Here is a 16,421-nt window from a genome sequence, read left to right as displayed (position 1 = left end):
CGAGATGTTGGTTGTCTGGGTGTTGGGGTTCTTGTTGGGTGATGAGGTGATGGTTGTGTGGGTGTTGGGGGAGAACCCCACACACATACAACACCAGATCACATGTAAATAAAAACAAAAAAGAGCAGAGCACCCCTTTAATGATGTTATTTGACGTTTATTTTTGCTTTTGCAAAATTAAAAGCATTCCTCCATTTGACCTCGAGCACCAGCACGTGACCGGAAATGAGCGGTCGTATCGAAATAAAAACCGCCACGTGCCGAGGCTCGGGGTCCATTGTGCCTGATCAAGCCGGCTGTGAAGCCGGTGAAACGTTGCCCTGAGACCGGGTCTGCTCTCGCTTTTTTGCTCAAATTAGCGGAGTCGATCTAGTATTTAGCTCGGCTGTTCGAAGAACAGAGAGCGATCGCGATACCCCCGGCGTGAGCGTCAGCGTGAGTGTGAAAATGTTAAAGTTTTTGGTGCAAGTTATTTTTTCCTTTCTAATGTTTTTATCTACCACACTATTTTTTTATATGCCCGATATATATATATATATATATATATATATATATATATATATATATATATATATATATATCGGGGCGTATAATGTGATACCTGTCGTCCGTCCATCCATCTGTCTGTCTGTCCGTCCGTCCATCCGTTCCTGTCCGCACTCTAACTCCCAAAGTTTTCAACGTTCACGTTTCATATTTGGTCCATAGGTACAGACTGTGGAGACGGTGTGTCGCGACATACGTTCGTCATCTAAAGTGGTTGCCATGGCAACCAGGATGCTGTTTTCCATGAAGTAGCACAATTGTGTATATACTTTCTTGTTCAGGCGTATATTGTGCTCATTTGCACTCTTGTTACTGATTACAATATGCAAATACATATATTGCTTTGAAATTATCTGGATCAGACTTCACTGCAATGCTTTATAAAAAATATTAATTATTAGACTTGTCTTTTAAAAACGATAAATGTATAAACAGGCGAGCATTGGGTGGCTTTGACACCAACTCTGGTTTACTTTTGATTGGAAGCGCCTTGTTCTTCTTTAAAAAAAAAATATATATATATATATATATATATATATATATATATATATATATATATATATATATATATATATATATATATATATATATATACATATACATACATATATAAATAAAAGATCCTGGGAAGGTTTACGAAATTAATGTGTGTTCATAACAAACCCTGTATCATAGTGTTACGGTTATGGAAATTCGCATTACACCATAAAGGGTCCTCAGGTGAGATATATCGGTAAGTTCATGTGTAGTTAGCCCAAACCCGTTGTGTGGAGGGAATATATGTGATCAATTTGGGCTGCGACGCTTCAGTTAGCCGTTTTTCTTTGGCTATTGTTAATTTGGTGCAAGAACAACAACGAACATCGCCACAACCAACATCTCACGATCACGCCATTCACTACACGGCGCCACCTTCCACAATTACGCTACCACATCTTCGCCACTCGCCATTCAACGAGCACTGTGCGGGCGCGTGCAAGAACAAAAACCAACAATGCCTGTGGGGTTTTCCCACCTAATTTCCCCGCCTGATGCTTCTGCCTGAATCCCCCCCACCACGCTTGGTGTGAAGGGGAGGGGTGCGGCAGCTCGCTCCCGATTGGTGGATGCACGGCGTGAGGCGGTCGGAGTGGGGGAACGCCCCCCTTCGAGAGCTTTCTGGAAACGCCTCAAAGGGAGGTGGAGACAGAAATGGGGCGGGGCAATGGGGCGGAGCCGGCCCCTACAAAAGGCGTGGGTGTGGAGAGGCTCGCGTGCGAGGAGGCTCTTGGTTCATTCAAGCAATTGACAAAAGGCGTGGACCTGAAGGTTGACGAGAACGTCGTTCCCTTTCCTATTCCCTTGTCCCTGAAGGGGAATTGTGGAGAGTTGTGGTGATCGTCCCTGGTCGGAGGTTCTGTTCGTTCGTCCGAGCTGTCGAGCGGACCACACGAGTGATGTGCGACACGAGCTCACGGACCACGCCGGAGGGACTCGGAGTTACAGTCGCCAAGGACTCGACGCGCTCAGGGAAGTTGCGACTTCCATTTCTTTTGGGTTTTATGTAAATGTGTGTGTGTGGCACCAGTCTTGAAAAGTAGAACTGTTTAAGTGTTGTAATAATTATATTCGGTTGTAGCTCTGCACTGTGTCCTTGCTTTTATATGTGCATCATTGTATGGCTGTGAATACGTGCTTGTCTGTGTGTGGGTAATAAAGTGTGCTTGTCCAATTGTTCCCCGTCTCGCTGCGTCCTTTCCTTTGTTGAATCTTCATCTTGCATCACGTAAGGGATTAATAGTGGGTTTTAAAACACCCGGGAATTAATCGGAACCGTCAAGGCCGACGATAACTCTGCTCGGTTATCCCTGTAATACGGAACGAACCGCTTAAGCAGTTCGTGTCCGGAGTCGGCCTGTGGTGTGGTCCCATCCCTCGGCAGATTACCCGTGCGAGTACCATAGGTATATCGACTTTTGGCGATTTATCCTATCTCGCGCGGGTGGACTGCGGACTGGGTGGTGGTGGGGTTAAACCCCCACCCGTGACTGGTTTCTGGCGGTCGTCCTAGGAGGGTCACGACTGAACTGTCCGTTTCGGTGGGCGAAGCGGCCGTCATTTGAGTTACGTGGCCGATCGCACGCCAGGCGGGCCAGAATTCGCAACAATATTCTGTTCGATGGACGCGCGCGCGCGCGCGCGCACACACACACACACACACACACACACACACACACACACACACACACACACACACACACACACACACACACACACACACACACACACACACCAATGATTCTTATGTCAATGTGGGGAAGGATTAGGTAGGCCAGGGAAGGTTTTTGGCTCAAGTCTTTCACGAACCGGCTGGCCAGAACAGCTGTTCGACTGAAGGTGATTTGGACAGGAATTTATAATTTGTTCAGGATGCCAGAGATAACTTGCCTACTCCACGAAAGGCAACGTGGGATATTTAACATCCCCAGATGAATGTTGGCCAACGGGACACCCAGCTTAATGTCCACCTGAGGGATAGCACACTTTGTGAAGAAATGCCTTGCACGTGAAGCACAACTCAAACAGTTTATATTTGGGCCAAGAATCGAACCCAAACTACATCAAAGGTAAGTGTGCTACTTTTGAAGCACCAGCAATTTGTTTGCTTCCATAAATCTGTTGTTTGCAATGATAATCATTCATTGAACAGTTACAGCTATTCCTAAAGAATGCTATTAACTTCTAACTTCACCAGCAGTTATGTAAATGTCAATTAATAATGTTGATTTAAAATATACCGTGTTTAGGAGAAATTGCAAAGAACAGAGTCAAATAAAAATCCACACCCAGCAGTTACTGTGTCAGTTACCAAGTGAACCAACTTAAATGGTTGATGAAAGCTTTCAGATGAAACTAGGAAGAAATATAGGGCAAGGTACGATCCAAAAGTACTTCAAATTCCAGAGATATCTGTATTATAAATGCTGTTGGAAAGATTGAGGAAGATCGGGAAAACCTGGCATCATCTGAGATGCTTGATTTCTCCGTTTGACATTTCTGGAAACACCTGACGGATTTGCCCGGAACTCAAGAACCGCACTCACCATCATTACATTTGATACAGTTTAAAATTTTTACTCAATTTAGAAAATCTTGACGTCTCCAGAAAGATTTTGGTTTACAACTTCAGACTCATTTCAGAGTGAATGGTCACACACGTCAATCCTTCACAAAGGCTTTCACAAAAAATAATAACAGATGAATTGACCAGCAACTCGTGTCATCAGTACCCGAGTGGATTGACCTCAACAAAGGGATGAGTAAATTGGCAAAACAAATAAATAAGAACTTTCATGCTCACCAATGTCCTGTCTGCTCCCACGTGAAGACTTCAGCTTGTGGAAGATCTCCTGCTTTTTGTACTTCACCATGGGAGAGGTATTCTCATTGAGTTTGCTAAAGAAAGCCGGAGAATATATTGGGTTTGCAGTTGATCTTGATTCTGCCCTGTGAGGGTCAGAAAAGGACATGAGCTCACATTTTCCACCATCACATATGTATACGATATATTGCTGTTGTTGTTAGAGAGAACAGGAACCAATATGAGCACCCCAAGCATCGCACATTGCACCCCCAGCAAATGATGCTACCCACAGCCATGTGCTGCATACAAAAGAAGACGAAGCATTGCACAACCATGACTTACCTGTGCTCTAAGCCGGGGGAAGGCTTGGCACTTGGCTCACCATTACTACCACCGGGAGATGAGATGGGTTCGGGCCCTTCCTCGGAAAGTGGAGAAGTCCGACTGTCGTCCGACTTAAGGCCCCTGGAAGCAATGTGAGAAGTCTCATTTTAGGGCAGCTAGTGGCACAAGCTTACACATCTACTTTTGCATTTTGGTTGTCTAATAGAGTTCAATTTACCGGTGTTTTCCCTCAAAAGTTTAAAGCTCAAAGTAAGAGTGTACAAATACATTGCAAGGACAGAATTGCACATCGGGTGGCAACAAGTGCTCGTGAAAGCTCCAAACCAGCCAAACATGAAACTGAATGCTGGTTTACTCAAGCAAGGCCAAATAAAATCTCATTTTAATCCACAGGATGACCACCTGGAAAAGCAGGCAGGCGCAGGCGCACACGCACGCTTTTAATACGATTTCTCAGGCATAATTAGCACTTTAGACTGAAATTTTGCCTTTATGTACGATTCAAAATTCTGATGAACTTTCAAAAAGACTCTCAGGGTTGGCCTCTTGCTCACCGCAAGCAGGGTTGTGGTCTTGCCGTCTTTTACTGCCTGCATTCCTGTCTTGCTCCTCCTGCCCTCTCACGTCTGGATAATCTTGTCCCCTTCAGGGAAATTTACATTCTCTCAGAAACCCTCACCTTACCTCCCCAAATGCAAGCTTGATGGTGATCTCCATTCATTGATCTCCCTCTTCTTACCTGTGGAACTGTTTTCCTGAATCGAATATCAAGCTCCTCACTCTAGAACTTAAAGTATGAACAAGAAAGCATCTCAAAATGCAAAGGCCATCTGTGTCCGCTTTTATACTCCAACCGAACTCGAAGAAAACAACAACAAAAAATTAAATGTTAATTTCATTATTTTGTGTTGTTCTCCATATTCTCAAAATAAAGGATTGTTGAGAATTTGATGACAAAACCTCAAATGGTACAAAAAAAATCAAAAGATTGTGCCCTGAAAATTTTTTTAAAACCGCGCGCGCGTGCATGCACACACACGCACGCACGTACGAACGCACGCACGCACGCACGCACGCACGCACACACACACACACACACACACACACACACACACACAATGGAGGTGGCTACTTTGAGACCAGGTAGGTCTCCATTCCATCTCCTGAAACCAACTCATGTGTGGAGATACTATAGCAATCAACAACAGCAACTTGCACACTCACACATATTTAGTGCCAAAAGAAAGTCGACACCCCCTTCAAATTTTTCACCTTTTGTTGCCTTAAAGCCTGGAATCAAACTGCATTAAATCAGACATTTTCCACCTTTATTTACACATCGTAACGCACAACTTCCAAATGAAAAACAAATTCGATAAATTTCAGAAAATTAATTTAAAATGCAAAACTAGAATATCTGGGTTGGATAAGTGTCCACCCCCCTTTATAATAGCAATTGTAAATTAAGTCAGGTGTAACCAATCACCTTCAAATCACACATCAAGTTAAATGGCCTCCACCTGTGTTAAATTATAGTGATTCTGATTATTTCAGAATAAAATCAGTTGTTCCAGTAGGTTTCCTCTGCTGGGAAGTGCATTTCACAGCAAAGACTCAACCATGCGAACCAAGGAGCTGACAAAAGACCTCTGGGATAAAGTTGTAGAAAGGCACAGATCAGGGTTTGGGTATAAAAATATTTCAAAGACCTTGAATATCCCTTGGAGCACAGTCAATACAATCGTTAAGAAGAGGAAGGTGTATGGTACCACCAAGACCCTGTCTAGATCAGGCCATCCCTCCAAACTGGATGACTAAGCAAGGAGGAGACTGATCAGAGAGGCCACTAAGAGGCCAATGGCAACTTTGAAAGACCTACTGTACATGCCTTTATGGCAAAGACTGGTCACTGTGTGCATGTGACAACAATATCCCAAGTACTCCACAAGTTTGGCCTGTAATGTAGGATAGCAAGAATGAAGCCATTACTCAAAAAAGCACACCTTGAGTCCCATTTTAGGTATGCAAAAAAAAAATACCACTCTGGAGATTATGGAGCCATGTGGCAAAAAAAATTGTGGTCTGACAAAACCAAGATGGAACTTTTTTGCCTAAGTGCAAAACGTTACATTTGGTGCAAACCCAACACAGCACATCACCCAAAGAACACCATCCCTACTGTGAAGCATGGTGGTGGCAGCATCATGTTATGGGGATGTTTCTCATTATGGGGATGCTTCTCATTTTGAACTTGTCATGATAGAAGGGAAAATGGATGGAGCAAAATTCAGAAAAATCCTGGAGGAAAACCTGCTGCCCTCTGCAAGAAAGCTGAAATTGGGAGGGAAGTTCACCTTTCAGCATGACAACAACCTGAAGCACACAGCCAAAGCTGCACCGGAGTGGCAAAGGAACAAATTGATAAATGTCCTTGAGTGGTCCAGTCAGAGCCCCGACCTAAATCCAATCGAAAATCTGTGGCATGACTTGAAGATTGCTGTCCATCACACTCTCTCAGCTTCTTAAAAGAGCTTGAACAATTTTGTACAGAACAATGGGAAAATATTGCCCAATCAAGGTGTGCAAAGTTGGTCGAGACCTATCCCAACACTCACAGCTGTAATTGCTGTCAAAGGTGCTTCCACCAAGTATTAACTCAGGGAGGTGGACACTTATCTAACCAAGATATTCTAGTTTTGTATTTTTAATTAATTTTCTGAATTTTGCATAATTTCTTTTTCACTTACAGTAAGTTGTGGGTTGCGATGTGGAAATAAAGGTGGAAAAAAGTCTGATTTAATGTAATTCCAGGCGATAAGGCAACAAAAGGTGAAAATTATGAAAGGGGGTGTGGACTTTCTATAGGCACTGTATTCACATACTCATATATGTACGTATATGTACATAGATACACATCTTCGAAGAAATAAATGTCATTTTTGTCTGTCTGTCTGTCTGTCTGTCTGTCTATCTACCTGTCTGTGTGTGTCTGTGTGCAACACCAATCACGCCAAAACTACTCGGCCAATTGCCACCAAACTTGGCACATGGACCGAGTTTGACCTTGTGATGAACATAGGCCACGTGGTTTCATCTGTAGTCATAGGGTTCAGGAGGGAAAGTCGACAAAAATTCTCTATGTTAATGTTTACTGTGTTGCGCCACCCAGTGATGGCGTGACACGATACACATTAACATAGAGAGTGTGCAAGCACGCATGCACGCTGAGACCTGGGAAGGCTCTGTTTCACCTTCTGAAACCCGCATATGGAGTTGAGAACCGACGACGCACGTACATACGTACACATCTATGTGGGGAACAGGTTAAAACGAATAGCTTGACTTGTGAGTAGTAGGCGACTTATTGTAGAGAATAAAATATGTTTGACATGTTTCTGACACCATGTTGGGGTGAAATTTGTGTTATTTCTCCAGCAGGAAGGTGAATCTCATTGAGATGGCTCCCACCGAAAATAATGACATGATCACCGGCCTACGACAACACAATGGTGTGAGTACTTCGACAAACTTAGCTGGCCTAAGGTTCTCTTCACATGAGTTTTCAAAGGAATTGAGAAGCTGCATAATGAGCGAGTCTGCTTAGTGCCACAGATCCGAAAGAGCCTTCCAAAGGGAAGTCCGCATTCGGCAATTTTCCTTCAGCACCTACTTGAAGAATGTTTGGAGAGAGGTCCGAATCATTGCATAACTTGGAATTGAAGACCTTGCCAATAAAGAGCGAGTTAGGGATTTTCCTTTTCGAGAGATTTACAACTCGTTCACAAAAGGAAATGGGCTATGTGTACCTCCAGGCCGAGCACAGGCATGCAGCTGCGTCTCGCAAACACCCGTCATGGTTAAGATGTTTCATGAGAGTCACGACGAGTTTTTAATCCTTCAAGAATCCACACCAAACACGCCGACGTTCTTCTACTTGTCGAATATTTCAAACATTGCTCTAGTGCTGAACTGTAGTAGTTTGAAGCACCTCAAAAGACCTCATTATGACTCGTCGATAACGATACGCATCCAAGAACCAATGCTTCCGGGCCTCGAACAACACGTTTGTGTTTCAGTCGGACTATGCCGATTATGCGTGTTGAGAAATGCATTTTAATTTTTGAAACACCGCTGTAGTTTCCAAATCATGATAGTCGCATGCGGCTCAGCAGTCCATTTCTCCAAGAGAAGGATTTTGTGCAAATCATTTTACGTAAACAGCTCAACAGGACATTCCATCACGATCTTATGCGAATACAACACTTCCCAAATCAGCTCTTCCCTTTAACATCTTCCCTTTATGGTACGAGGTTTCAATATGTTCCACACCTTTACAAAACACATGCTGCTTTGAAGTTTGGGAAAATATACACAGGCATGTGGGAGGGGAGAGTGTCGGTGAAAGGGGAAGGAGTTAGGGTGCATTATTCCAATATTTTTGGTGCACGAAGATGCGCTGCACGAGCACCTGGAGTTCGGACGGGATGGTAGACGGTCAGGGGAGAAACGGGTTGTGGTCATGTGCACTGGGCTACCCTCCCTCGCCTCTGATGCAACTCCGCCGGGCATTTCCATGGGCCAAGGGAGGCCGGTCGACACTTCGCCATCTGTCGTAGGCTGCCTGGGGTTGGGAGAAGGCTGCGATGTGCTGAATGTATTATTCGTCCTGTATGTGTAATCTTGCGTTATAACTTCCTGCATTTGGGAGATGGGATAGAAGAAACACAACAGTTCACAAGTTTATACTACTGTCATTGTTACAATTAGCCTTTACCTCATTATCGTGACATCAATTTGACACAAATGTCCACAAACAGTTTTATCGTACACAAATGTGGTCAGCAAGCGTGATGACGCGGTGAGTGGGTTTCAGGCCCGTTGTTCCATCAGATTGCTGAGGCTGCACCACGCCCTCCAGCTTCTCCATTCCAGAGGTGGCTTTAGGTGGGATCTTGTTGCCTGCATGATGAAAGAACAAGGAACAACCAATGGAGAACCACAGAGGAATGTGTTAACTGACCCAAACACGATGGCCCTTTTATTAGCACTTCCATCACACTCACAAAGCCAGAGGTTTGAGCACAAGTGAACTCTTAGGGAACACTACTCATCGAATCTCAGCCCATCCACATCAGCTAAGAACATATGCCAACTGCAGTATAACGAGTTCAGAAGTTATTCCGTTATATATATATATATATATATATATATATATATATATATGTCAGGGAACTATCAATCTTGAATCAACCAAAACGAAGAAACAAACTAATGAACATAAGTGACAGCTCGAAAAAACAGTGCAAAGTCTTCTTGTGCCATGTTCCACGCGTGTATGTTCATATCATTTCACGAGTTTACATCTCACCTGTTCAATTAAAGTTGCATGACGGGAACATAGCTCGCCGTTTAAAGAAAAAGAAAGGACCAATTCTAATCAAGGCAAAAAAAAATCAAATCTTGGCACGGTGCTCGATTGCAGCGGCAGCAACAGCAACGCACGACCGACAATGCACCCGCGTGACGTCATACACTCCACTAATGACTTCATCCAACGGGATATCAGCATGATGTGCAAGCCAAATATTCTACCAGGATGTATTGATGTCAGATAAATCAAATAGTATCTGATGTGAAATAAAAGTGGGCACTTAGCAAACACCAATGTCATTGGGGCATGGGTATAGAAACATGACATTTTGAGGAGCGGAAAATTGAGATGAAGAGTGAGAGAACAATGGGGGTGAGGTGGGAGGGGGGTGGGGAGGGGGGCTCCAAAGGGGATTGTACAATGTGCTGTGCAGTGCACTAACCGACAGTGTGCTTTTAATAGAAACTTGTATTTATTTTGTAAAAACATATACATGAAAGCAGTCGTAAATAACTCCTTGAAGAGTGCGTGCAACGCATGCAATGACGGTAAACAGCTGGTTGGTAACATCGTCCACAAGATGGTCTGGCCAAATTCCTCGACCAAATCGAGGGAGCAGAGATGACGATTTGTACCAACGAGCCATCATAAAAATACAATATATAGCTTGCAACAATGACGTGCCTGTAGAACTCAGCGGGCATGCACAGTGTGTTTAGTCATTTTACCGGTTCAAATATTGGGCATCCAACGGGAAATGATGAATTATTAAAATGAAGAAAAATAAAATACTCGTTCCAAAAGGTACAAGGTTACAATGAGGATCAAAAAAACAGGGTTTGTCTATGGACAGCCAGTGTGATCATGTCCAGCACCTTCAGTAGTTAAAAAGGTACTTTGTACACACAGTTACCAGATCCCTTACTCAATAATGTGTGCGATATGCTCCATATTGTCTGCTTTTAATGGATAATATAGATTTTCCAACAATCCGACCTTCGCAATAACTCATTACAAGTTTTGACAAATCATGCAAAACCAATTGTAATTGAAAGAGTCCTTCATAAGCCCGTCAGACCATGCAGTAGGGATGTGTACAGTCGGAGGTATGCGTGTTAGTTTTATGCAATGTCTATTCTGGTATATAAAGAACTATTGTATTTATTTTAGCCCTGACCCCATTAGTCTTTTCTGTTTACTCTTCTACTAACAAACTCTATTTGTGTCAAATTTATCTGCTACAACCATTTGTCATAAACACATGCATCCCTAGATTCGGTGTTAGTGAGAATTCCTGAAAACCACCTCGGTGCATTTGGGGAGTAGGGGGCAAGAGTGAGAACATAGTGCATAAAGATTAGGATGGGGGAGGGGGAGAGTGGGGGTGAGCAAGGGGGGGGTCAACATTTCTGCTTTGTTGTCAATAGAAAGATGGCCCCATATAGACTGTGGAGCACAAGACTTGCATCGCCTGCTTGAAATAATTGCAAAGGCAAAAGTGGAGAGCATCCACCCCAAAATGAAAAGCCCGTCCATGCCCACTTTGTACTCTAAACTTAATGAAAACAACAGCTAGAACAAAAAAATTAAAATTTATTAATCTGTGTTCACCATATTCTCAAAATAAAAGTTTGTTGAAAATTTGATGACAACAGTTCAAGTGGTAAAATAAGTTATGGCCTGCACAGACACACTGGAACTCGTCTATACCAATAAACGTCAGTGTGTGTGTGTGTGTGTGTGTGTGTGTGTGTGTGTGTGTGTGTGTGTGTGTGTGTGTGTGTGTGTGTGTGTGTGTGTGTGTGTGTGTGTGTGTGTCCCCTCCACAATTCCAAAACCATGAAACCTATCAGCCTGAAACTTTACATGCATGCTGAGGGAGATTCAAGGAAGTGCGAGTGAAAATTGGGTGTTTGGGTCAATTAAAACACCCCTTTTGAAGTTAATTAACGGCATTATTTAATTGCATCCTTCATCAAGTGCATCCTCGGACACCTCGCTCTCCCTCGATGTGGTTTTAATTCGCCTTTTTTTTTTGGCCTGCTCAACAATTCCTTGACTTGGAACAGGCCGCAATGATTTCTTAATGATAAAGTTTTTTTTTTCACATTGCTCACTCATATAATCGAATGCCTGATCAACATGGCTATGAATCCCTGGATACATTACAATGCTTATAAACACCTGGAGACACCAGCGTTCGTGGCTATATTTCATTTCCGCACATGCCATAACCTCTAAAATCTCTTAAACCAAGCCGAATTACAAAATTTAATCTCCAGAATTTAACTTATCAACAGTTCTGACTTCTAAAAAAGTGTTCATTCATCCAACTCAGACATAATTTGACATTTTGGGCGTCTCTGGGAGGTGTTTAATGTGATGGATCGTCGATCGCTAATCGCTTGCAAAGCCAGCTATTTCTCACCAACCGTTTCATTAGAGTGCTTCTTTGAGTGCTAAAGCCACCTGGCAAGCGCTCTACAATATTTACGTCACTGAAGTGAAACGCGGAAGTGATTTCAAAAATATAACAACAAAACAGCTATCTCGTACCATGCAGTGGTGGACGAGCTGATAAGGCCTATTTTTACTCACTGTGACTTTGCCCTTTGACATTTTGACCCAATTATTAATTTGGCTTCTGCACATTCTCGTAATAAAGGCTTACTAAAAATTTGATGTCAAAAGCTCAAATGGGAAAAAGGTTATGCCCTGGATGGACGGACGGACGCACGCACGGACGCACGGACGCACGCACGCACGCACGCACGCACGCACGCACGCGCACACACACACACACACACACACACACACACACACACACACACACACACACACACACACACACACACACACACACACACACCTCTGACTGCTGCGTGAGCTGACGGGCCAATGAAGGACTCTTTCAAATGCAGTTACAGTCATTTATTGAACAGTTATGGCCATTACTAAAGCATTGTACATATTAACATTTAAAGACGTTGTAAATTATAATAATTCAACAAGCTCTATGTGCTTAACGTTATTTTAATCACAATCAAAATAATGGTTTACCTAAAGAAAGAACAATCGAAAAAGAGTAACTGATAAGGGAATGCCCAATTTACCAACTGCCTGGATCAGCAGCTGGGCTCGGTTCTTCATCGAGGTTTTGACCCTTTCAGTTCAAAAAAAATCTCCAAATGTGGGTCCACAAACTCAAACATGGCTCCACACCAGTCAAGTCGATTCTCGACCTTATAAATTAATCGAAGTTGTATCATGTGTTGGAGCCCGCTTTACTTCTCAGGGCCTCGTATGACGAGCATGAAAAATGACGTTTTTGTGCATAATACCCCAACCCTCTACCCCCCCACCCCCACCTTCCCCCTCCCACTCTCCCACTCTCCAGACCACGTGGGTATACACTAGCCAAAATCTACCTCCAAACTCCGTTCCGTCCTGCAGATACATATGTAATAAATAAGTTGTCCATAAACGTGCGGCATCACGTTCAGGCCCCAAATATACAAATCCACCATTAAAATGGATGTGTGCCAATCTTTAAACTGCAAAATTATCACGAAAAGCTATCGCTTGACATTTCAAGAGAGAAAAAAATCGAATAAGTGTGGCAGGGGAGAGAGTATACATGTGTGTAGTTCAGTATTGACAGTGATTAATGGAGTTTAAAATCGACTTTATTATCTGCCTCTCATCCCTGGCCAAATGTGAACACGACCCACGTTATATACTAGAATTACAGGCACACTAATGTCAAATACTGTATATAAAAAATATCCTTTCTTTAAAATCTTCTTTCTTGGTTTATTTAAAACTAGCAGAGTACCCGCCCTACAGGCGATCTTGTTCCAAAAGCCTGGTGTTGGCGCAGTGGTGAGGGCAGCGGCTTGGGATCCAAAAGGTCCTGAGTTCAAGCCCCGTTGGACCACTGAATTAATACACCAGGGGGTTGACTCAGCCTGTCATCCTTCCGAGGTCGGCGAAATGAGTACCAGTGCACTGGGCCGGTGTATACCCCGGTTAAAATACGTGTACCATATCCCTGTGTCGTAAGAGGCGACCAGGGTTACGTCAGGAAGGGCATCCGGCGTAAAACAAGTGCCAAATCACTATGCGGATCATACGGATGATCCGCTGTGGCGACCCCTAACGGGAGCAGCCGAAAGAAGAAGAAGAAGGCGATCTTGTTCCAAGTTTGCAACACGTTCTTCTGATGCATACCTTTATGTGACGGTGTATAGGCAACTGACAGCTCTGTGTAGGCATAAAAAACCCGGGTTCTGTGCATGAAGCAAAAACATAGCTACTGCTTACAATTCAAAACACCTCACTGTACTGGAAAACGTGAGGACAGGAATACAGGAATGTAAATGGTGGAGACTTGTAATACCCTCTCCCATCTGGAGGTGGCGCTGCACGATACACATTTACATAGAGAATTTGCATCTCCCCCACCCCCTCCCCCATTCCCCAAGACCACCGGCAAAGACAAAAACACTCCTGTACATTAATTGGGACCATGCTGATCCTATGTCACAAGTATGGATGCAATCGGCCCAGAACTGCAGGAAGGGTAAGCACGACAAACAACCAAACACACAAACACTTGTCCGTGAGTTATAGTAAGGATATTAGTTAGCTGCAGGTTTTCTTCACCACTTGAGCAAATTTGTCCGACGCGTCATTGCCGCAACGGCAAAAACAGTGCAATAGATTATTTATAAAATTATTTCTTACATTTCTGATCTTGTCACGCAAGAGAGCTTTCATGCCTCCCTCGGTCACAATGGAGGGGCACAGAGGAGGACGGATTAATGTGATGAAATTTTTAAAAATAAATAATCGACAATCACCTGCAAGCTTTCCGCTGCCTTGTGCTGGAGACCCAGGGGGGCTGCTGGGGATGCTATTTTCAGATGTGCTCGATGGTGCAGATTCTGCGCATACAACAGGCGTATGGAAGAAGACCATCAGCCGACAGACTATGCACCACCATCATTCCCTTTGTGACGTCAGCGAGTTGACTGTCACAGTGAGAGCCTGGCACAAGACCACAACGACTAGCCGAAACCATAATGGACAACTGCTCGGAGACTTGAACTTCAATGCGAATGTTTATCTGATGAACAAGAGTGATCGATGTACATTCACAATTCCATTTCTTACATGCAGAGTCTTTTTCTTATTTTCAATACAATGTCGAAGCTCAATTCGATTTTCTCTCTTTTTGTGTATTTTGGGAGAAGGTGTGATTAAAGGAGGTGTGATAAAGGCGCAAGGAGTTGGGATGGGAAGGGAGTGAGGTGGCGTGGTGGGGGAGGGATGCATCAATAGATGGATTTTGGGGGTGAGGGAAGGGGTGGTTGGGGGGGGTTCGAGTAAGGGGAGTGAAAATTCTGCCATTTTGTGTGGATAATATGAGGACAACCCCAAAGGTGATTTGAACCTGGGGTTACATCATGAAGCAAGTGCTTAAATGGGGACATCAGACAGGAAGATCCGTTTTGATCAACCAAGGATGAGAGTGTGTGCAAATTGCTTATACTTGGTCATGTGAGGATGTCCTTGGACACATCTGTATCCTCGAATCACTTGCACAATATTAAGATTCCTACATTCAGATGTACCAGTGAGGATTTAAAAACAAAAGCAAAAACTTGTTTGTTTGTTTATCGATTTTTGGGCAGACAATCGATAATAATACACATGCCAGTCCCAGCAAATGCGTGAGCTTTGTGAATAGCTTGTAGTATCACACACACCATGAACCTAAAATATTTAAACAAAGCTGACCGATGAAAGAGGGCAAACTTTGGTCTTTCCCCTCCTTTTGAACTCGTGAATAATTTGTTTATAGAAAAGCATTGCTGTGAGTGATGGAAGGCAAGCGCAAGGTGCGTGTTTGCGTTGTGTGCTCGAGGCACGGTGTGCGAATGATACGCAACATGGTATTCTGTACATGAGTTTTAACAAATCAGTTTTAAAAGGAAGACCATAGTCCTGCGTGGAGAGCAGCTTGCGTTGTCAGAATTGATCGAAGAGGGCACCAGCAGGAGAGCCTAGAGGGACGCAAGCTTGTCTCTGAGACGTCTCATCTGGGCTTGAATCTCGTCCTGGCTACCAACGGTCATCTTGGTGCTTCGCAGGCAGGGCGAGGCGTCAACGGACGTCCCGTCTGCCGGCATTAGTTGGTGGTCATTAAAAATCCCACGGTGTCACTCGCGAAGAGGAGTCGGGCTATCGCCAGCACCATGAACAAATTATAAAATCCTACTTTAATCTACATAGGGAACTGCATCCTCGGCACAGCTGCACCCCCAGTAAACGATGCTACCCGCAGAAGTGTGCTGCACACTAATGAAGAAGAAGACGAAGCGAGGGTAGACGTCTGTTTGGGTGATGGCAGTGCAGCCGCTGCAAACACCGTATCACAGCTCGGCAGAATATACGAGTCCAAGCTTCAGAAAAGAGAAACATAAACGCACTAGTACACATGTGCAATTGCTGTGTTCATCCCCGATGTAGAACTCACACATATCCTTTGCTATTATACATGCAAATACAGCACCGATCACAACTAGGCCTTGAAACATCTCAACGACAAACCTATCAGCTTACTTCCAATCAGCAGAAAGGTCATGGAATCGATCATCGCAGCCGATATGAAATCCTTCCTTTTCTCCAACATCATCATCATCTCAGATCACCAATTTCGTTTCAGACCAGGTCACTCCACTTTGGACGTGATGTTTTGACTCACCCAACACTGGATGGAGGCCTTCAATGTCAGACATGAGACCAGCACCA

The 16,421-nt window shown here is 43.8% G+C and overlaps 1 protein-coding gene across 10 annotated transcripts in view; it reads right to left on the bottom strand.

The window, feature by feature from the left end:
- Window positions 1-16,421, bottom strand: part of LOC147010801 (nuclear receptor corepressor 1-like) — a 235,638-nt gene that overhangs the window by 10,816 nt on the left and 208,401 nt on the right. For 9 of the 10 annotated variants that reach the window (XM_085858629.1, XM_085858622.1, XM_085858623.1 and 6 more), the window contains 5 exons: window positions 14,468-14,551; window positions 9,063-9,193; window positions 8,703-8,929; window positions 4,232-4,354; window positions 3,887-4,032 (listed from right to left, as the gene is read on the bottom strand). In XM_085858629.1, coding sequence (XP_085714755.1) covers window positions 3,887-4,032; window positions 4,232-4,354; window positions 8,703-8,929; window positions 9,063-9,193; window positions 14,468-14,551 — 711 coding nt within the window. The remainder of the gene's footprint in view (window positions 1-3,886; window positions 4,033-4,231; window positions 4,355-8,702; window positions 8,930-9,062; window positions 9,194-14,467; window positions 14,552-16,421) is intronic. The other variant, XM_085858626.1, reaches the window with a different exon arrangement.

The sequence above is a fragment of the Eptatretus burgeri genome, chromosome 16 (assembly GCF_056783735.1).
Source record: "Eptatretus burgeri isolate ZD-2024b chromosome 16, Ebu_testis_v1, whole genome shotgun sequence".
Classification (NCBI taxonomy): domain Eukaryota; kingdom Metazoa; phylum Chordata; class Myxini; order Myxiniformes; family Myxinidae; genus Eptatretus; species Eptatretus burgeri.
Note: the sequence above shows the minus strand (reverse complement) of the source record. Positions and strands in the feature narration are given on the sequence as shown.